The sequence below is a fragment of the Ranitomeya variabilis genome, chromosome 1, assembly GCF_051348905.1.
Source record: "Ranitomeya variabilis isolate aRanVar5 chromosome 1, aRanVar5.hap1, whole genome shotgun sequence".
Taxonomy (NCBI): Eukaryota; Metazoa; Chordata; class Amphibia; order Anura; family Dendrobatidae; genus Ranitomeya; species Ranitomeya variabilis.
In genome coordinates this window covers 1,044,195,839-1,044,218,928 of record NC_135232.1, presented here as the reverse complement: position 1 = coordinate 1,044,218,928, position 23,090 = coordinate 1,044,195,839, and the positions used below count along the sequence as shown (strand labels likewise).

At 45.3% G+C, this 23,090-nt stretch overlaps 1 protein-coding gene across 2 annotated transcripts; it reads right to left on the bottom strand.

Moving 5' to 3' along the window:
- Window positions 1-1,686: 1,686 nt before the first annotated feature.
- Window positions 1,687-22,953, bottom strand: PPAT (phosphoribosyl pyrophosphate amidotransferase). Of its 2 annotated transcripts, XM_077279720.1 has the most exons (12): window positions 22,612-22,953; window positions 18,873-18,939; window positions 18,309-18,515; window positions 12,968-13,080; window positions 10,095-10,237; window positions 9,221-9,361; window positions 6,489-6,561; window positions 5,942-6,096; window positions 5,044-5,171; window positions 4,744-4,965; window positions 2,687-2,807; window positions 1,687-2,282 (listed from the first exon to the last, which is right to left on the bottom strand). In XM_077279720.1, exons 1-12 carry the CDS (start codon window positions 22,737-22,739, stop codon window positions 2,107-2,109), a joined length of 1,674 nt encoding a protein of 557 aa, XP_077135835.1. In that variant the 5' UTR covers window positions 22,740-22,953; the 3' UTR covers window positions 1,687-2,106. The 2 variants fall into 2 exon arrangements, with proteins under 2 accessions (XP_077135835.1, XP_077135834.1); XM_077279719.1 differs by lacking the exon at window positions 9,221-9,361 and having other exon boundaries at window positions 22,612-22,930.
- Window positions 22,954-23,090: the final 137 nt, after the last annotated feature.

Sequence of the window (23,090 nt, the reverse complement as noted above, 5' to 3'; positions counted from 1 at the left end):
ATTTTTTTTTACCTTTAATAAAAGAAATCTTGTTTGCATTCAAAAGGAGTGTGCAATTGATATTTATTCTACAGCATCCTGCTGATTCACAGGTCCCCGCTGCTTATCAGCATGAAATCAACAGTCACGCCATCTCAACAAAGCAAATGCATGTAGGATAGCTGCGGAGACACCATCACGTGTTCCTCGACGCAAGCAGTGAATAGCCAGACCTTTCCCCGGGAAGGAACAACCACGGGAAGGGCAGCATCCAATAAAGGAAAACATCCAATACAGGAAAACCACCTATGCCAAGCATGGTATCAATCCACAGACAGCTGTTTCGGGGTGTTTGCCCCTCATCAGTGTGGAGTAGGAAACTGGCTATTAGGAGCAGTGCCTAGTACATGCTGCCCTTCCCGTGGTTGTTCCTTCCCGGGGAAAGGTCTGGCTATTCACTGCTTGCGTCGAAAAACACGTGATGGTGTCTCCGCAGCTATCCTACATGCATTTGCATATTTCCCATAAGGGATGGGGGCAGTGTTCTGGATCACTGCGTTGAGAAACACGTGATGGTGTCTCCGCGGTGTTGGATGTTTTGGTCTCCCTGAGGCCAATCATCTGTTCCTTCACATCTCAACAAAGCAAAGCAGCTGCTCTGTCAACAGGAGTTCAGCAGAAGCCACAGAATTGCCGTAAGGAACCATGTGACCACTTTGAGTAGGCATATTGACGGTTGGCAGAACAGGTAAATAGTAAGTACCTGCCTGTTAGTTCTTAGGTCCATACAAAAAGAAAAAAAACCTAAAACAAAAATGTCAATTCTGTATCAATATCCCCTATCCTGATATGCATGGTCTACCTCATCAGAAAAGCAAAGAAAAAAAAAAAAAAAGCAAAAAACATTCTACTTACCTTCCTGCGCTCCCTCGCATCTTGTTCCGATGCCAGCAGCTGCTTTATGCTTGTAACAGCGCATAGCAGTGACGTCATTCTCTGCTTACAAACCGTGGACAGCTGCTGGAATACTCACTGCTCTCCACTCCGGGACTGTGTGCGTGCGGAGCAGTGAGTATTCACTCATCTTTAATAGCGACACGCTTTTATCCAAGACTTCCTGCAGCTGCCGCATTCACGTGTGCCACTACTAAAGGGAATGACTATTCACTGCATTCCACACCTATGGGAGTGGAGAGCAGTGAATATTTATTTCGTTAAGCAGTGGGCGAACATCCGGCAGCTGCGGCTATCCACGTGTCCGCTATTAAAGAGACGAATATTCACTGCTTTCTACTCCCATGGGCGTGGAATGCAGTGAATATTTCTCTTTAGCAGTGGGCACAAGAGTTACCTGCAGCCACCGGCTCCTGTGACCTGTTTCTCCCACACCCCCACCTCAGCCAGACAGGTACATCCGGACTATAAGACGCACCCCACAATTTTTCTGGAGGAAACAAGTGTGTCTAAATACCATATTTTTCGGACTATAGAAGAACTTCATTTAAACCAGTAGGTAATTTCCTAATTGCATTTTCCGTTCATGAGATGCCCATTAGAAATGTTGTCTAATGTGAGGACATATCTCTATAGATGCATAGATCATATGAACATGTTTGAGCACAGCCTTTCCAGTAACCCGTTTTATTTCCAGATAAACACCAATTTTCCTTTTTCCCCACCAAATGCAGATTCATATTAGAATTAATCTACTGCATCGTAAAAAAGGCTTTATTTCCAGTCCTTCAGCAGAAGGAAAAAACCTGATCACAATGCACTGAATACAAAAAGAAACAAACATCAGATACGTTCAGTGACAACGTACCGTACACTAAGAACAAAAGTCCAACAAAAAGTAAAAATTTACAGGATTAGAAAGGGTCACTGAATATTCGGTCCACCCTCCAGCGCTGAGAGCGGCACAGATTCTTCTGGTAGCAGCAGTTCTGCTACAAATAAATAAAGCAGTGGGGCCCATACAAGATGGTGGCCCGCAGTAACCAGCACAGCGAGAAGAGGCAATGGTAATTTGCATTACAAGAACACGTCAGTGGTCGCGATGGGTATCAGTCCCAACTTTCTTATCCATGTGAACCCTATTGTCCAGCTATGAGGTGTAAAGACGAGCGGTCACCACTCCAGCTCCACTGGGTAGTCCCCAGTAAGGCACGCCGTACAGTGGCTATGAGAACTGGGGAAGGCGGTCGTGCCAGTTAATCCGTTCTGCTGGTCTTTGAAATGTTTAATGCCTTCGCGCACTGCCGATGTGAGGCCGTCCACCGACAGGTAAACCACACTGTTCGCACCTAAAATACAAGGCATTATAATTAGCCTCTAAAATACAGGAACATTAAAGGGGAAGGGAGGAGAGGAGAAGAAGAAAAAAAATAAATAAAAGTGGTGTATACTGATCATAATCCACCCACCGCTATAGAGTATTGTGACGCTCTGCACCGGACCGGAAGCAACCTGTCCTGACCATCTGACAGCCGGTGGTCACGGCCAGGTCATTGGTGGTCTTAACATGGATTCCTCTGCTCAGGTGCAGGCCAAGCACAGAGGCAGCAATGGATTAGAGGGTGGGAAGGCAGAAAATGATGGCAAGTAGGCTTTTTTTCCCCCTTTCAGCAGGAAGGCTTCCCAGTGACCATTTACAACTACAGCAGAAAAGCCCTTTGGCGCAGTGTCAGGCCGGTAGAAATGTGCTTACCAATATACCCTGCCAGGTCTATGAACTCCGGGCGGTTGGCAATCAGTTCTTCTTTTGTAGGAATATTAATTCCCATATAACAGGGATGTCTTATTGGTGGAGATGCCACTCTTATGTGGACCTGGGGAGGGCAAGAGAATACAGCACTGATCATTTTAGGAATCAAGTGACAAGTGGCAACGGTTTTCATATCTTTGGCTCAAATATACATGAAGCTTAGCTGCCCGACATTGCGACTTTACTCCCTGTGGTTGTTTACTGTCCTGTCCCCTTTCCTTAGGATCATTAAACCTTTGGGGCATTTTTGTACTTAAATCTGAATTTGAAAAGTTCCATGTTCGGAAAAATCATTAAAAAAAAAATAATCTTGGAAAGTTTGACTTCCATAGCCTCAATGTATGACAGTTCATAGACTGCAGACGGGATAAACAATGAAATGTCAGTAATATCGCCCAATGGTACAGCTTGTATTAGAGGTGCTTGGGTTGGCGTGTGAGCTGGAGGTGGCTTGTACAATATGGGGCGTCAGAACTAGGCATCATAGGGTTAAAATTGTAAAAGACTTTCGGCTCTCGCACAAACCCCAAAAGGCGCTAATATTGGTTATAATTATCCATCAAAAGGGCATGGTGACAGTTCCTCTATTGGGTTATATTGCAGAGCATCCTTACGCCACAGGGCTCCTCTTACAAATATATGTAGTCAAAGCACAAACACACTGGTATATACAGTTATATGAAAAAGTTTGGGCACCCCTATTAATCTTAAGCTTAATGTTTTATAAAAAATTTTTTTTTTTTGCAACAGCTATTTCAGTTTCATATATCTAATAACTGTTGGACACAGTAATGTTTCTGCCTTGAAATGAGGTTTATTGTACTAACAGAAAATGTGCAATCTGCATTCAAACAAAATTTGACAGGTGCATAAGTATGGGCACCCTTATCATTTTCTTGTTTTAAATACTCCTACCTACTTTTTACTGACTTACTAAAGCACTTTTTTTGGTTTTGTAACCTCATTGAGCTTTGAACTTCATAGCTAGGTGTTTGCAATCATGAGAAAAGCTACTTAAAGTGGCCACTTGCAAGTTGTTCTCCTGTTTGAATCTCCTCTGAAGAGTGGCATCATGGGCTCCTCAAAACAACTGTCAAATGATCTGAAAACAAAGATTATTTAACATAGTTGTTCAGGGGAAGGATACAAAAAGCTGTCTCAGAGATTTAACCTGTCAATTTCCAATGTGAGGAACATAGTAAGGAAATGGAAGAACACAGGTACAGTTCTTGTTAAGGCCAGAAGTGGCAGACCAAGAAAAACATCAGAAAGGCAGAGAAGAAGAATGGTGAGATCAGTCAAGGACAATCCTCAGGCCACCTCCAGAGAGCTGCAGCATCAACTTGCTGCAGATGGTATCACTGTGCATCTGTCAACTATACAACGCACTTTGCACAAGGAGAAGCTGTATGGGAGAGTGATGCGAAAGAAGCCGTTTCTGCAAGCACGCCACAAACAGAGTCGGCTGAGGTATGCAAAAGCACATTTGGAGAAGCCAATTTCTTTTTGGAAGAAGGTCCTGTGGACTCATGAAACCAAGATTGAGTTGTTTGGTCACACAAAAAGGCGTTATGCATGGTGGCAAAAAAACACAGTGCGTGTTCTCATGATTGCATACACCTGGCTATGAAGTTCAAAGCTCAATGAGGTTACAAAAACAAAAAAATTGCTTTAGTAAGTCAGTAAAAAGTAGGTAGGAGTATTTAAAACAAGAAAATGATAAGGGTGCCCATACTTATGCACCTGTCAAATTTTGTTTGAATGCAGATTGCACATTTTCTGTACAATAAACCTCATTTCAAGGCAGAAACATTACTGTGTCCAACAGTTATTAGATATATGAAACTGAAATAGCTGTTGCAAAAAAACACAATTTTTATAAAACATTAAGCTTAAGATTAATAGGGGTGCCCAAACTTTTTCATATAACTGTATAGCAAGTACCACCAAGCCGAAAAGCTTCACAGAAAGTATAGAAGCAGCCACGTGATCCCACACACCTCCTTAGCGCCAGAATCCTTCAGCAGTTTAATAATTGGAGAAATGGTGTTTCCTCGCACAATGGAGTCATCAATCAGAACTATTCTTTTGCCAACAAAGTTGTCAGTCAGGACTCCAAACTTTTTGGCCACGCCAAGCTGCCGTAGCCTCATATTGGGCTGAATAAAGGTTCGACCGACATAACGATTTTTGCAGAGCACCTCCACATACTGAATACCGCACTGCAAAGGGGCAAGAAGAATATTAGCTACAAATATGAAAATTATGGGCAATAAATGAAGTTTTGAATGAGAGTTTACCTTCTCTGCATAGCCCAGAGCCGCGGGGGTTGCAGATTCTGGCACGGTGCTGACCAGGTCTGCCTCTACCGGGGCCTCAATAGCCAACTGTTGACCACATCGCCTTCTGACCGAATACACCATTTGTCCTTTGTAGAAAAATAGTAACTCATTAAGGTCTTGAACTTGGCAGCTGAAGATTAAACACTTCTGTGTAAATGTAATCCATTGCCTGATTTGGCTATGAAGGGTTGTCCACTGCTCACACAACCCCTTCTGAATACTGGTTTCCCTACAAGTAAAATAACACATACTAATTTCCGGTGCCACTCCAGTGTTGTCGGCACTGACTCCTAGGGATCGCGTGACATTTTCAAGTCATGAGATCCCTGTGGATAATAAACGCTGGCTTCAATCTCCTATGGATGTAATAGACATCTGGAGGAATTGAGATCTGCGGCTGCTCGCTCACTTCCACCGGAAGTCTTGATTTGTCCGAAGGAGGGGAGAGTGAAACCAGAGCTGATTGGCCACAGTGATTTTCTGACAATGTCACACAATCCCTGGGAGAGCCAGTCCAGACAGCACTCAAACTGTGCTGGCACTGATGAGAACCATGAAATGAAGTTACTTAGCAGGTCCCATCTCTTAGGTTAGGGCCACCCTTAATTCAAAAATTAGAAACTTCTTGTTGTATTTTGGGTCTTTTCCCTATTTGTGTCAAGTGTTTTCTGTATTATTTTTATGAAACGCTCAATAAAAGGGATTTGATTTGAGCAAAATCTTGTGGATTAAAAACACAAGACTGAATCCCACCATAGTATGAATAAGGGTAAAATAAATCATGCAGGTAAAAACTTTGCCGATTATCCATACCACAGGGCAAAGCAACTCAAGAGAAAGAAAAAAAAGAAAATACCTTCAAATATGGAGTCCGGCCGCGCAAAGTAAACATACTCAAAGATACAGAAGGCAGATGGGTCTGTCTCTCGATATCTGGGTACTATATCCAAAGTCTGTACTCCGGCACGAGAGATTTTCACTATTTCCCCAGGTAGGACTTCACGGTAGTATCTATAAAAACAAAAGGAGATACATCCATATCATACAGAAGCCAATGTATAGCCACAAAACAGACCTTCCGTAAAGTTATAAAACCGTTCAGCCAGGATGAAATTACAGAATGTACGGCATTAAAACGGAATCCCCAAAATAAAGCAGATGTGGCATATCCTCTCCAATACGCGCAGGTCTACACCCAAGTGGAAAGCGAGCCCCTAGTCATATCCAGTTGACAAGTGGGGGTTTTTGTACCTTCCACTGAAATGAAATCAGTACACCGCTACTGTCCCTTCTCCAAAACTTGTAACTATCTGACTTCTATAGGATATCTGCAGGACAAGTCATAAAGGTCTGATGAACATGCCCAGGTTAGCCGTCAGCACTGCACATACACCAATACTTACTCCGCACCAATGGAGAGAAAGCTGCAGGATTCAGAAGACACCACCCATCCCTCCGTCTCCGATCGCTTCTTCTCTAGATAACAGGAGATTACAAAAATAAATTATTATGGACAGAAGTCCAGACGTGTGTAGGGGGTGCGACAATACACTACAAGTACATCCACATGCCCCCAAAGCACCCCCAGGCTAATGTGCATGGCTTCTAATAAATCGATTTCTCAGCACTGGCACATCCGATAACTAGAACAGCTTTTTGTACTAGGATCTATAGAAACTTAACGCACATTTTGAGTGGTAAAAATCGTACTATCCAACTGCCGATAAGAAGAGAAAGCCGATCTGTAAGCAATGGCCATTATTTTATTCTGAAATTTCCCCTTCTCTCCACTTGGCAGTACTGGTCCATGAGGCGGTTGTGCCATGTAGTCTTCAGCTCTGAACAACCCCACCCAATATTACTGATTAACAGCTTTAGGCCCCCTTCACACGTCTGACTCCGGTACTTGCAGTGACAATTTTCACATGTACTGGAGACACTTACACAAGTACACCCATTTAAACCTATGGGTCTGTGCATGGCAAGTGTGTTCTGTAAGACCCACATGTGGACATGTCCGTTTTTTCCGGCAGCACGGATGTTATTACGTTCCAAAAACACAAATTGTGTCATCGATGTGCCACATACAGGAATAGAAATCAGATGTTTAGGTGTTAGATGTGCAAAGATAGAGATAAATATGGTGCAGATAAAAAGATGTCCGTTAGGCTGGTTTCACACTTGCGTTTTTATCTGCATGCGTTTTTAAAAAACGCATGTGTGAAAAAACGCATGTAAACGTGGTAAAACGCATGCGTTTTTTAGACGCATGCGTTTTTATAGAAAAACACAAGAAAACCCTAACCCTACCTCTAACCCTAAACGTGACTGAAATAAGTGGCACTTAAACACGTGGCACTTAAACACGTGGCACTTAAACACGTGGCACTATGACTGTCAGAAAATGTTCATTAAACGGTTAGGGGTAGAGTTAGGGTTAGGATCCCTTTATCACCTTGATGGTGGTGGGTGGCTTTTCAGTGTTTTCTGTTTTTTTTCGTATAAAAACGCATGCGTTTTTAACGCAAACAAACGCATGTGCTTAAAAACGCATGCGTTTACATAGACAGCAATGCATTTTTTTGCCGCGAAAAAACGCATGCGTTTTTTCGCAGCAAAAAAACGCCGCAAGAAAATACTGCAGGTTGCATTTCTGAAAATGAACGCATGCAGAAAAAAACCCGCATGCGTTTGAAAACGCAACCAAACGCGTACAAAAAAAACGCATGCGTTTTCAATGTTAAATATAGGGAAAAAACGCATGCTTTTTTTGTGCAAAAAACGCTGCAGACAAAAACGCAAGTGTGAAACCACCCTTATATATACACAATTAATGCTGTGCATGTGTAGCTTACTATACATGTATTTAGCTTAAAAAAAAATTAAATAATGGACTGGTATCCCCCATATTTTTATTAACCAGCAAAAGCCAAGCAGACAGCTGCAGACTGGTATTAATAGGTTGGTAAGGTCCAAGGATCTTAGCCCCACCCTGGCACAATAAAACCAGCTGGAAAGGGGCCAAAATCCATGGACCTTCACAGCCTATTAATATCAGCCCACAGATGGTTATTAGCGTTATTTCAGGGTTCCCGATATTTAATAATCAGTTGAGGTTAAGCAGACAGCTGTAAGCTGATAATATTCTAAAAAGCTCCATGGATATCGGGCCCTTCCCAGCATAAGACCAGCTCACAGCTGACTGCTATCCCTTAGCTGGTTATTAAAAAAGGGGGGACCCCTTACCATTTTATTTATTAGCTAAATACATGTACAGTAAACTACACATGCATGGCACTAATTCTGTATCTCACAGACATCTACCTCTTCTTTATCTTTGCACATCTAAACATTTTATTTTGCATTCTATTCCAGTATGTGTCACACACACGGATTGGACATGAATAGCCCCAGTACTGGAAATATCAGGACATGTGAAGGGAGGTTTATGCTATTGCTCAGTATAGGTTCCTAAGCAGTCTTTATCCAGACACAGCATATTGATGACTTACCCACAGGATATGTGGGGGTCCGGCACCGTCAATGATCAGATGCAAATACTTTGAGTGAAGCAGCAAAGCGCGGCTCCATCAAGTGTGTAGCGCTCACTAGTGGATACTGAAGAACGGCTCCTATTCAAAAAGGTAGCAGCCATTCTGCAGTATCTGGCAGTGGGTACTACACAATGAATGGAGCCCAGCTTTTCAGTGGAGTTCTCAGTTTCCATCCAGAAGCTGCTGGAGCAAATAGCAGCTGACCAGTGTAGGTGCTGGGTGTCAGACCCCCACCTGTGTAATATTGATGACAGCCACTTTAATAATTTTATAACTATAGATGTATACACCTAGTAGGAAAAAAAGGATCATTCCCGCGCTGCCGCAAGAAGAATTCCAAAAATTGCAGAGGTTTCAACGTGGTTTATTCTGCGCGTTTCAGGGTTCAGGTGACCCCTTCATCAGGACTAACCACAAATATTGTACAAGAGTCATAGGTATACCTATGAAGGGGTCACCTGAAACGCGTAGAATAAACCATGTTGAAACCTCTGCAATTTTTGGAATTCTTCTTGCGGCAGCGCAGGGGATGATCCTTTTTTCCTACCTAAATGTATGTTTCAATCAGGTCCTGCACTGACCTGTGGATCTGCCGCAGCCGCCATTAATATATGTCCTTCCTTCAATTTCACCAGGTGAGTAGTTCTCTGGGTGGGCAACTTTGTCTAACGTTTGATAAGACCCTATTTGCGCTTTTGTGTCTCCCTCTTCTCTCTGAATGACTATAGATGGAAATTTGAGAAGATGGGCAGAGATTTAAACTAGGAATGTAAAAACACTTGTGTACCTCAAACTTTGCAGCTCATGACATGAGCAGAAAGATATTTTCATGGTCAGAGTTGCACAATGCACTTTGCTATGGGTAGAAGCCCTTTGTTTTAGGGATTTATATTCTTATCTGCTCTGGTGACTCAATCTTGTGAGTATCCAAACCCACGACATTACCACCGGACTCGGTGCCCGGGAGCAGAGGGACAAACAAACAGGGAGTAGGGGGAAGTCTGACATGATCACTGTAGAGGGGTAGTTTGCTATTTGGGTTGAGGTCTTCGTACAGATGTCTATGGTGGGGGAGGTTGTAGTAATTTTTTTTATTTTTTTTTTGGGGGGGTGGGGGTGGGGGGGTGTCCTGGCGTTCCATCTGAAGTTCCCCAGAAACCTGCTTCTGCATAGGATGGCTACAGAGCCGCACTCACTATAGGTTCCTAGAAACCTTGTCCTGGTGTAATAGTATGGACTCTGATATTCGGCTCCATAAGTCTACTACACACACAGGAGGATTAGGTGGCCATGTAATACGTACATACATGGCCGCTTTGCTCTCAGCACAGCCTCTGATTTTTCCCTGTAGACCTCACTTTGGTGCCACAAGTGTCAAATTTTTACATCAAATTTACAGTCATTGCTTTTACAAGGATAGATTGGTATAGTGACTGCGGTCACCTGCAGACGTACCTCTATCTTCTCTGGTCACAGGGATGAGCCGCCCAATGCAGAGAGGACGATTGCCGTATGGATCACGTACAGCATAGATATCCCCATTGTGCATGATCAGCAGCGAGTACGAGGTCGGAGTCTCATTCATCAAGTTTCTTATTCTATAGGAGAAGAGCGTTAGTGGAGCGGTCACACTGGCTACCAGTAATGAGGCAGGCCGCACAGTCCAGGGGAAAGCACTCGCACACAGAACTATAGGACATGAAGGAAATGTAGCTCATACATTATTAGGCTGGATAAAAACCATCATGTAGGAGACTTACAGGATCTGGGAATGTTTAGCTTGCAAAAAAGACGACTAAGAGGAGACAAAGCTGTCTACAAATATCTCAAGGGCTGTCACATTCTAGAGGGTTCAGCTTTATTGTCATTTGCACAAGGAAAGACTAGAAGTAATGGGATGAAACTGAATGGTAGGAGACACAGATTAGATAATAGAAAAAAAAGTTAGGGTGATCAATGAGTGGAACAGGCTGCCACAAGAGGTGGTGAGTTCTCCTTCAATGGAAGTCTTCATACAGAGGATGGACAGACATCTGTCTGGGATGATTTAGTGAATCCTGCTTTGAGCAGAGGGTTGGACCAGATCACCCAGGAGGTCCCTTCCAACTCTACCATTCTATGATTCTATTCCCTAGGGCGCTAACGCAGGCATTGGAATAAACCGTGTATGGAAGTCACACTTTACTTCATGTACACACAAACACTACAGAAAGGCTTTATAAATAAGCTGCATTACTTATTATATGCAGATCCAGCATTAGTGTCGGTGTCCGAGGCCAGAGCTGCACTCCACATTTGGGTTACAGAGTAGACATCGCCCCACATTCATAGCTGGCTACATAGAATGTCCTACACCGATTTGCCATCTCGGAGCATTATTAGGCCATGATTCCCTCTTTGCAGTAGTCTGTACCATAATAAGCAATATTAATATGCTCAGATGTCGCACTTTGGTGAATGTAATTATTTTATGCATTTGGGATTCTGCACTTAAAGGGAATCTGTCAGTAGGATCACCCTCCTAAGCCGTCTATATGGGCATGTAGGACATAAGAGGCTGAAAATGATGACACCTTGATGTCTGTGATCCGATGTTTTATTCCAGCCTCTTCCAGGCTCTGGGGGCGGACGCTGCCTGGAAGCTCCGCTCTGGGGGTGGAGTTATCTTACATGAAGGAGGAGTTACCAGTGTGACACAAGTAACTAACAGAACAGGAGAACTGAACCTTGTCTTCTTACAAACACATTTCTTGCTTCTATCTCAGCTCTCCTGTATTGCAGCCCTGTCTGTGAGCTGGAAGCGGAGAGGAACCTGTAGATGTGATCATACCAGACACCAGGGTCGGCCATAGCGCCAATGCAGCTGCCCCGTGGACAGGAGGAGAGGAGGCCTCCGGCACCAGCGAGTGCGTCACCTGGACGGCAGAGGGCGCATAGTCAGCTGAAATGTATGGTGGCGCAGGGCACCAGTCTGCTCTCTGGGCTGCAATAGACGCCGCCCGCAAATCAGGCGTGCCCACGACTGGACGCATGGTAATGACATGTGCCACAATAATCTCTGGAGGCGGAATCTCATACAGATCAGTGCCCAGCCCATAGCCCTGAACAGCTCATTCACATATTTCAGAGACATCCACATTTGTCTTATAAGACATCAGATTGCACATATCAAGTTATCAGTTTATTCAGCTTCCTATGTCCTACATGCCCATATAGAAGGCTGAGGAGGGGTGATCCTACTGACAGATTCCCTTTAAATGCAATGAAGTCTTTTACATTCTTTTTTTTAATCAAAATCCCCATAGAAGTGTAAAAAAGTTTCTTTTTTTTTTTCCTGGTTTCAAATGCACAGTGAGCTTTATTTTCCACAAAACATCTACTTTGCATGAACTGTTAACCCTTGATTTTCTGCACAAGCCCCCACCCCCAAAAAAAACAAAACAACAACAACCTACAAGGTAAAATGACCCTAAAGGCTAATTCAGTACTTTGGGTGAAATTCAATGTTTCCAGGTTTTCATTTTTATGTCCCACTATAGACAAGGGGCGGAGGCGGCTCAAGATAATGAAGGAGGCAGAGAGGTTATAAAATTAAAACTGAAGCCCATATTATCCCAACAGGAGAACACAGGCATGAGAAATGTAAGGAACGGCTAACTGTTCTATAAAACTAGCAACAGAGCCATGACAAAAAAAGAATATAAAAAATAATTCTAATGCACTGAAGAAACAGATTCACTAGTAACATTAATAAAATGTTCTACATAAGAACCGATGGCAGCACATATAGGGCTCTAATATCTAGTATTTCACTAGTAATAAATAGGACTATCAAGTACAATGTAATGAATAAAATGGAGAAGAGAAGGGCATTCAAAAAGGCAAAGCAGAAGGATGGACACTAATCAGCCATTGGTTAGATGGATGGATATTCTCTCTACTCAAAGGCTGTTAGTTATACAAATTCCTGTTGCTTTATTGTGGTTTTTGATTGACATTATAGACACAAATACCATTACTGTCTTGAACTAATCTGTAACTGACAATATCTTACTGTTCTCTTCCAGATTGAAAAAAAGGAAAATGCAAAACTAAAGTAAAGTGGGTTAAATAAAAATTCTGATTAAAAAGACAAAAAAAAAAAAAAAAAAGTATTAACAGTTTTTCAGATGAGAAAGAGCTGAACACTTGGTGGAGCAGTCTCTTGAACTCAGCGCCATTATTTTTTAACCATATATAATCTCCAGTCATGAGGCGAGACAGGCACGCTCACGTTCTCAGCGGCTCAAAAATGAGGCCCCCTTCTAACAACGCAAACAATACTTTACCGAGCCACCCAATCTGCGGAGTGGTCTTCTTCCATAGGTGGCGTGAAGGCCAGGAGCTGTGTGATCAGTTCACTGTCCGAGCTGGTGGACAGACCAACGCCGTGCCGCATCAACTGTGGAGAAGCACAAGTCCCATCAGGCTACACCCATAACACACAGACCTCAACATGGGGGCACTAAAGGCCCCGTCTCACATAGCGAGATCGCTAGCGAGATCGCTGCTGAGTCACTAGTTTTGTGACGCAACAGCGACCTCAGTAGTGATCTCGCTATGTGTGACACGTACCAGCGATCAGGCCCCTGCTGTGAGATCGCTGGTCGTGTCGGAATGGCCTGGACCTTTTTTTGGTCATTGAGGCCCCGCTGACATCGCTGAATCGGTGTGTGTGACACGGATTCAGCGATGTCTTCACTGGTAACCAGGGTAAACATCGGGTTACTAAGCGCAGGGCCGCGCTTAGTAACCCGATGTTTACCCTGGTTACCAGCGTAAAAGTAAAAAACAAAAAAACAAACACTACATACTTACCTTCTGATGTCTGTCCCCCGGCGCTGTGCTTCTCTGCGCTGTGAGCGCCGGCCAGCCGGAAAACACAGCACAGCGGTGACGTCACCGCTCTGCTTTCCGGCCGCTGTGCTTACACAGTGCCGAGAAGCAGAACGCCGGGGGACAGACACCGGAAGGTATGTAGTGTTTGTTTTTTTTACTTTTACGCTGGTAACCAGGGTAAACATCGGGTTACTAAGCGCGGCCCTGCGCTTAGTAACCCGATGTTTACCCTGGTTACCCGGGGACCTCGGCATCGTTGGTCGCTGGAGAGCGGTCTGTGTGACAGCTCCCCAGCGACCACACAGCGACAAAACAGCGACGCTGCAGCGATCGGCATCGTTGTCTATATCGCTGCAGCGTCGCTGTGTGTGACGGGGCCTTTACTGTAGATACCAGAAACCATGAAAAAGCAAAAGCAGCGACTTCGGCTCACAGCACCACATAATTATAAGACAAACAGCCATACAGAGGATCCTTATACATGAGACTACATGACATTACAGACGCAGTGTTTGCAGAAGAACCGAGATAACAGACCATTCACCAGGTTTACACCTCAGTAAGGGTATGTGCACACGTTCAGGATTTCTTGCAGAAATTTCCTGAAGAAAACCGGAAATTTTCTGCAAGAAATCCGCATTTTTTTTTTTGCGGTTTTTTTTCGCGTTTTTTTTAGCATTCTGCAAGCGTAATTAGCTTGCAGAATGCTAAAGTTTTCCAAGCGATCTGTAGCATCGCTTGGAAAACTGACTGACAGGTTGGTCACACTTGTCAAACATAGCGTTTGACAAGTGTGACCAACTTTTTACTATAGATGCAGCTTATGCCGCATCTATAGTAAAAGATAGAATGTTTAAAAATAATAAAAAAAATAAAAAAATGCTTATACTCACCCAGACATCTCCTCAGCGGCTTCCGTTCCTCTTCCTATAGCTGGTGTGTGCGCGCAGGACCTTCCGTGACGTCACGGTCACGTGAACGGTCACATGACCGCTCACGACCAATCACAGGACAGTGACGTCATCGGCAGGTCTTTCGCCGCACACCAGCTACAGGAACCGAACGGCAGCGTGCAGTGGAGGCGGGAAGACATCGAGGGTGAGTATAGGACTGTTTTTTATTTTAATTCTTATTTTTTGACCACTTATATGGTGCCCAGTGCGTGGAGGAGAGTCTCCTCTCCTCCACCCTGGGTACCAACCGCACATAATCTGCTTACTTCCCGCATGGTGTGCACAGCCCCGTGCGGGAAGTAAGCAGATCAATGGACCCCTAGGTGTGCGGAATCCCCTGCAATTCCGCATTTTAATGAACATGTTGCTTTTTTTTCCGCGATGCGATTTTTTCGCGGAAAAAAAGGCTACATTTGCACAAAAAATGCGGAATACACTTAAAATAATAGGAGGCATATGTAAGCGTTTTTTTCGCGTTTTTATCACGTTTTTATAGCGAAAAAACGCGAAAAAAACGCGAAAAATACTGAACGTGTGCACATGGCCTAAAAGCAGGTTCCTTACAACAGACTAGCAGGAACTAGTGATGATCGCGCACTCGCAACTCGACCGAGCATTGGTGTGCTTGGGTACGCTGGTTACTCATCAAGTATCGCGGGTGCTCGAGTCCCCGCCCGCATGTTTCCCAATAAGCATGCAGGGATTGCCTGCCATACAATGATTCTTTACTGTGATTGGCCGGCCACATCACCATCAGGTCTTATACAGACCCGGTGACGCGATGCTCGGTACACTCCTCTGGGAGCAGTTCAGTGAGAGCGGATGTAGGAGGGAGAGCTTAGATTAGAGCCGGCATACAGTGTTTCATTGCTATTGCAGTACTTGTGCACAGTCCATATTCCTCAATTCTGTCTTCGGCGTATGTGAATAGCAGTAAAGAGACCACATTCACAGGCGTGACTACGACTCCAAGCCATTAATTCTCCCTGCACTCAGCAAGACCAGGCGACGATGATGAGGGTTGACATCACTATACGGCGCCTGTGAATAGCAGTCACTTTATTGCTATTCACAGACGCCGGAGCTGAGAATTTTAGGTAATAAATTGATGAACGAGGGACTGTATTGTCTTTAATTTCATCTTTTAGGTATCCTTTTTCGGACTACTAAGGATTTGGTGGATTATTGCATTTTTAGGCTGGGAAGGGCCCAATAACCAGGGATCTTCTCAGCCTGATAATATCAGGCCACAGCTGTCTGCTTTACCTTGCCTGGTGGTTATCAAAGCTCAGGAAGAGTGAAACTCACTTTTTTTTAATTAGGTTAAAACAGGCTGTAAACAGCTGCATAAACTTACAAGGCATGTGGCTTTTTTTTTTTTTTTTTAAACTGTGGGTTTAAAATTAAGAGAAATTGACATGCCGTGGCTCGGAGTTCCCTTACCACGGGTTGAAAAAAAAAAAAAAAAAGCACAGTGGGCATGAGATTTCTACTAATCCCATCCACTGCACAAAAGCATTTGGGACGCAGAGGAAATAGGATGTGTACAGAACGCTAACAATACTCATGGGCACGCAGCCTAAAAGGGTGGAGGAGGTGGTTTTTCTTCCCCATCCTATGCGTGCGTATGGGGGGGGTCTGCTAACCTGACATGCCTTTTTATCATCTACAGAGATGTCATGGAGCCACACTACATGCCCTCATATGCCTCTTTTCTGAAAAATAATTTCTCATTTCCCCATTCAATATATGCAAAACACATGGCTGCTAGCGTAAATCACCATGTTAGTCATGAAGGATCTTAATCTTAAAGTAAAGCAGCTATAAGTTCTGCACCAGAATATATCACCACCGGACATAAGTGACAACCCCCCCCCAGATCCGTAACGCAGCAGTACAGGAAGACATAATGGACACATCAAATGTAACAAGCATACGTCTCTCCACGCTCAATTCGCTCATCTGGAAGTCACATTGTGTCCACGGATCAGATAATTAAGGACATTTCCAAGGATGATGTAACATATTAGACCAGGGTATTACTCGTATAGGGCAGTGGGATGGATAAGGTCATGCACTCATACATGGCCATTCGTGCAACCCAATTATGTAGTCACAGCAAAGGAAGCAAGAAAGTAACAAAAGAAAAATCTAACTGGCCCCAACTTGCTCATTGTGGTAACTTCAGGTCACAATGAAACTTCCTAACTTGCCTTATGCTAATGTGTAGCACGGGCACATACTGATCTTTGACAATATGACTTGAGCCCCAGCCTTGGTCTTCATGTAGCCCCAGCATAAAGGAAGGAACCCACCTCTAGACACGCAGATGGCTGTACCCCAGTGCTGGAGAACCCCTTTATGGATAGGCCATCAAGACCTAGAAGACCCCTTTAAACAGTTAACAAAGTAGACCTTGAGCATTTCCTAAAGTATTGCCCTTTTGACAAAAGCAGCCTCGACTACAATTAACTGCATTCCGAGAAATTACATCTGTACCGCAGCTTATCGAGGTGGTTAGATAAGACCCGTTATTTCCAAGGTCTCTAAAGACTTTCTATGGCAGATCCGTGCCAATTATGTGATAAGGGGATAACTATGGACAGTCAGAACTATGGTGACAGATATTTGGACTTTCCTAAAGACGTGTGTATTAATAAATGCTCTGTATGTCCATTATGCTCACTTATATAACGCCATTAATGCCACAGCACTTTACAGACATCATCGCTGTCCCCATTGATGCTCACAATCTACATTCCTCATAGGTCTTTGGAGTGTGGGAGGAAACCAGAGCACTAAAACATGGGGCGAACATACAAACTCCTGCAGATCTTGTCCTTGGAGTGAGGGGGATGTGAACCCAGAGAGGCAAAGCAACAGTGTTAACCACTGAGCCACCATGCTGAACTATGCACAAAAACGTGGCAAGAAGGGGGGAGGTGGGCTAATGTGCCACTGTGACAAATTAAGGCAGTCTGAAGACATGCCAAATCTATGGTTTTAGTTCCTCCATACTTTTTTTCACAATTAATGTTCCAAGATTTTTTTCGCATGAGAAGCTGAAGTTTTCATTGGTACCATCTTAGTGAACACACAACATCTTCATCTTTATTGTGGCAAGTGGGAATGAGGCTACACATAAGGATTTTTTATTTTTTTTTACACAACATTTGCTGGTCCCGAGAGGGGACACAAATGTGCGATCCTTTGCATAATGCAATATTTATGTAGGTCCGTGTATTGCGTCAGTGGGTACTTTACTGCCAGGCAAAATATTAAACCCATGGACAGGATTTACAGAAGCACTCCTCCTCCTCCTCCCATCAACATTATCATTCTCTTAATATATTACAATCATATTATACAACACTGTACTTACAATTGCTAATTTTACCCTTCTACCCAGGTAATTCTTCTCCTTTTCCATTAAGTCTATGACATCATGATTAACAACTTCATGTAGAAACAGGAGGTCAATTTTCCCTGCACAAGTCATAAGTCACTGCAAAAGACCCTGGGAGGGTGAGGAGGGAGCAGTTGTGTCAGGGGTCAAATAGGCAATGATCAATGCAGGGACAAGAGACTTCCTGTTTCTACACAGAGCAGAAAAAAAGATACCTGGGAGAAAGGCAGAATGAGCAATGGTAAGATGATGATCGCTATATATTAAGAGGATAAAAACTTTGATGGCAGCGCTTCTGTAATAGCCTTCTGTACTCAGCAGACCTGATGTCAGGCCTCCGATTACCACAGCACCCCATTATTGTGCTGACAGGGACACTATAGGTGCCGTGAGAGTATTAGACATGTATGGGGGCTCACATCACAGTCTTACCTTTCTCTTGAGCCGGCTGGCATTTACTAGCTCCCCGTTATGAGCTACCGCGATCTTTCCATGTAGCGTCTCAACCACAAATGGCTGGCAGTTTTCTAGCGCAGAATTTCCAGATGTAGAATATCTTGTGTGGCCAATTCCCAAACTACTCATGTTCAGCTTCTTCAGGCTCTCCTCACTGAACACGTGGTTGACCAGACCCATGCCCTTGAGGGAGGAGAAGAAAATTGGTGTTAGTCACTTACAAGTATTCCCAGAGGTTTGGTGTGTGGCTTATTAATTAGAATCATGAGGAATGGGAATAACGATCCTTCTATCAAGTGTCCTGGCAGGTGCCGCGAGCAGCGTCCAACCGCTCCTCACCATATTGTGACCGGCGGAGACACCTGTAAGGTACATCTACATTCTGCCTGTGGTCACTACAAGGCCAATTCTGCTCGTCAGGGAACAGATACACGGTTCGCACCAATACCATCATTAAAGGAGACTTCCATGATTGATATTAGTGGCCTGTCCTAAGGAGAAGCCAAAATTATCGGATCAGTGAGATCCGGCAAAGCTTACCTTGTGTACTCTGTATGTTGGCACCGCGGCTCCATCGCTCGTCACAATGCCAGCACTTTCTTGTCCCCTGGTGGAAATTAAAATTGATTGGCGTTAGGCCTATTCCACAACTGGCAATTTTATTTTAGATTCTTTTTTTTTTTTGCTGATCATTTTTAGAAAGGAACATATTACAATAAAGTTAATATATAAATATCCATCAAGTGAGAACAATGCTTCTGCAATCATAAAAAGAGTAACGTTTTCATAATTTCTAAAAGTTCAGTCTTTATTCCCCCATCCCATCCACAACACAGCCAGAAACGGTCGGCCATCTCACCAGCACCATTAATGGTGTCGCCAATTACTTTTACATCGAAGTTTTCCTTTCGCTGACAACATTCCCTGACTCGCTGGAACTTTGGGCTGGTTGGGGGGGGGGGGGGGGGGGGGGGATTTAATAGTGAAATTGTGGCAAATTATTTCATCACTCACCTGGTTGTGTACATGTTAGTTATTTACCTTGAGTTTAGGGAACCCCGTCAGCTATCGAGTGCTGCCCAAACCACAGGCAGCATAAATCCTTCTGGCTGCATTATTGCAGACACGCAAGGTTTAACTGCGTCTCACATGGCTAGTCTGGGCGGCAGCTTCTCCCCGATCCCGTATATAAAACATCAGGAGAGACCTGTCAATCATGGTGGGGACTTTCCATGTGAGCACTATAGCTCACGGTCGCCTATATAAATACAATTTCTCTGAAATACCGCAGCGTTTAAGAAAAAACACAACCGGTGTCTGATCCATACTGCCTGTGGTTCGTGCAGGAAGAGTTAGCTGAACGTTTCCCTTTAATGGGATTATAGGTCATAGTGACTTAAAGGGGCGACCTAGCCCAGAAGCCATGTGGTGACACTAGTTAATACTAGTCTGTGCGGTAATGTCTGTTGTATTCATAGAAGCCAATCAGGTTCAGAGCAACTGGGGAGGAAGAAATATGAGCTGGTATGACCTCCCGAACAAGTGAAAAATAATATGTCCTACCATGCCCTGACCCACCCGCCGCAGGTCACCAAGTCTGAAGGAGTCCTCAAGGCCAGGGACTTATCATGGAGGCTCAAAGTATACCAGGAATTCACATTGCTCTCGCCCAGCCGCCCGTGATTTATACATTTAAAAAAAACACATCAACAAACTGGAGCAAGTTCAGAGAAGAGCGACCAGAATGGTGACCGGTCTGCAAACCATGTCCTATGAGGAACGGTTACAGGATCTGGGAATGTTTAGCTTGCAAAAAAGAAGACTGAGAGGAGACTTAATAGCTGTCTACAAATATCTCAAGGTCTGTCACATTGGGATCAGCTTTATTCTCATTTGCACAAGGAAAGACTAGAAGCAATGGGATGAAACTGAAAGGGAGGAGACACAGATTAGATATTAGAAAAAACTTTTTGACAAATGATGGTGATCAATGACTGAAACAGGCTGCCATGAGAGGTGGTGAGTTCTCCATCAATGGAAGTCTTCAAACAGAGGCTGGACAGACATCTGTCTGGGATGATTTAGTAAATCCTGCTTTGAGCAGGGGGTTGGATCAGATGATCCAGGCGGTCCCTTCCAACTCTAACATTCTATACACATACCTCAGCTCATCTAGAAACATTTCAAATACTGTAAAGTACGACGTCCTCCAGCTCCCAATGAGGGCGCGCCATCGATAACGGGGCAAGATGGAAAGAAGAGTCGACTATGGCAACCGAATAGGTAATGACCTCCATTATCCAAAGGGCCCATTGACCAGAGCTGTGGAGTCAGGCAGTGTCCATTTTGGTGGAGTTGGTGTAAAATAGACCAACTCCAAAAATATACAATAAATTGGGTACAGTAATACAATGCAGGATGTGCTGTAAATGTTTTTTTTTTTTTTTATAATTTTGGAAAGTTATGAAATGTCATATAAATGTCTGTTCTGCTCCTGGTCTGAGGATCTTGGCTTATAGTCGAGATGAATCTGTGCTGCACAATAAATTGTCGTGTTTCGATAGCGTGTAATTTACAGTCTAAACATTAGATCGCATAGATCACCATGACATTCTTGTAAATCAAAAGGAGGTGGACACAGCCACTAACTTTTAACTTTACTGTAGACAAATCATGTAACCTGCATTTTAAAGTTTTACTGTAAAAAAAAAAAACCCACATATGCAGCAAACACGCACTGCATGTGAACATAACCCAAGACCTCTATGAAAACAGAAAAGTATTTACAAAGTTTAGTAAAGCAGCAGATAAAGGGGTAAAACACCAGTTTGTAAGCAGACAACCCCCCCACCCCCCCAGGGGTCCTGTTCTCTGCCCTCATTTACACTTCTCCCTGGAATTTGGAGCCAAGGCTCCTTCTAATTCTGGGAGAGCAGGAAGGTCAGCTCCTTGTTGTTGGGCACAGTAGGTGGTGAACATTTTGGAAGGGAGCAAATTGTAACCTGAGAACTCCATAATAAGTACAAATGGCCCCTGCAGGTGTAAGACACTCAGAGGAAGGGATGTGACCAGTAATGGCTGGAGACACGACGGGGCCAACGCAGGCCACCCTCAGCAGGCCGCCCGGCCAACGCAGGCCACCCTCAGGAGGCCGCCGGGGCCAACGCAGGCCACCCTCAGGAGGCCGCCGGGGCCAACGCAGGCCACCCTCAGGAGGCCGCCGGGGCCAACGCAGGCCACCCTCAGGAGGCCGCCGGGGCCAACGCAGGCCACCCTCAGGAGGCCGCCGGGGCCAACGCAGGCCACCCTCAGGAGGCCGCCCGGCCAACGCAGGCCACCCTCAGGAGGCCGCCCGGCCAACGCAGGCCACCCTCAGCAGGCCGCCCGGCCAACGCAGGCCGGCCAACGCAGGCCACCTGGCCAACGCAGGCCACCCTCAGCAGGCCGCCCGGCCAACGCAGGCCACCCTCAGCAGGCCGCCCGGCCAACGCAGGCCATCTTCAGCAGGCCGCCCGGCCAACGCAGGCCACCCTCAGCAGGCCGCCCGGCCATCGCAGGCCACCCTCAGGATGCAGAAAGTATTCCTGACACAACAACAGGTTCTGTGCAGTAGGGACTGACCCCCGGCCATTTTCTCTACAGGACAAAAGGAGGCAATGGGGGTGCTGGGGGTCGTGGAAAAGGACTCCGGCTCTGCTCAATGGCCATAACAAAAGGATGGCCACGAATAATTAGGACGGGCAACTGAAGGTCAAACTACAAGAAACCAGAGGACCTTCCCATCTGGAGCGGTGTGCGGCCGGCAGGATTTGGGGGGGTTTATTAGCTGCCAATGGTGAGAGGTCACAGACCACGACCAGCACAGCGAGGACAGAAAAGGTCAAAAGTTTCAGAAAAGTTTGAGGCCGAGCCGCAGATTATAACGTTCTCAGTTCTTCCAAAACTTACATGAGAACAATCGGTAGGGTGAGTTAACACTTTCATCACCAATAAAGCAGCAAAGAGAGAGAAAGTCTCATATAGGAGGATGCAAACCCACCTACAGGGGCCGGAGCCAGTCCCCACCGTCATGCATCACTAACAATGGTGGGCGACCATCTGATGCCCCCCACGGGGCAGGAAATACATAACTAACATTGGGGGGTGGAGAGCCATCACAGTACAAGCAGCCACAGCCTGAGGACCCCGATAGCACAACCTCCCCCCAAAGCAGGAGGGAAGGCTTCCAACAGGGGCTGCAGACACCCCGGCATCACGTGCCCAGCGCCCCCACACTCACCTGTGCTGTAAGCCCACCAGCCCCAGAGTGATCACATGCGGCACGTCCAGCTGTGTGGGCCAGTCCCCGGAGGCCAGGCAGCCGAACACCCCGCACTCCTCCCGGATCCCCAGCTCCTCCAGCTCCATGATGCGCACACGTGGAGTCCCGGCGGCAGCAGCAAACACTTCTTGGGCGGGGGTCTCAGCAGGCCGGACCGGGGGGGCGCTGTGTGGAGGAGGGCGGCGGCCTCCACCGTGAGTCCGAGGAACGAGACGGAGACCCGCAGCCGCACCGGGAGCGCTCAGGGGAGAAGTGTACAGAGCACGGAGGCCATGTGCGGGGCGGACACAGGAGGAGGGGCCAGGCCAGGGGGCGTGGCTGAGAGCTCCCGGGGATGGAGGCGGGAGGCTGGGGGCGCACGCTGGCCGTTTGGTGCGTTGTAGGACTTGTTCACACATTACGTTTTTATCACGGTTTTCCACAAAATATACTCATCG

Coding starts and splice junctions, on each gene's coding strand:
- PPAT (XM_077279720.1), bottom strand. CDS start 22,739: ATGGAGCTGGAGGAGCTGGGGATCCGGGAGGAGTGCGGGGTGTTCGGC. Junction 18,940..22,611: donor CTGGTGGGCTTACAGCACAG/GTGAGTGTGGGG, acceptor AATTTCCACCAG/GGGACAAGAAAGTGCTGGCA. Junction 2,283..2,686: donor AGACCTGGCAGGGTATATTG/GTAAGCACATTT, acceptor CTTGTATTTTAG/GTGCGAACAGTGTGGTTTAC.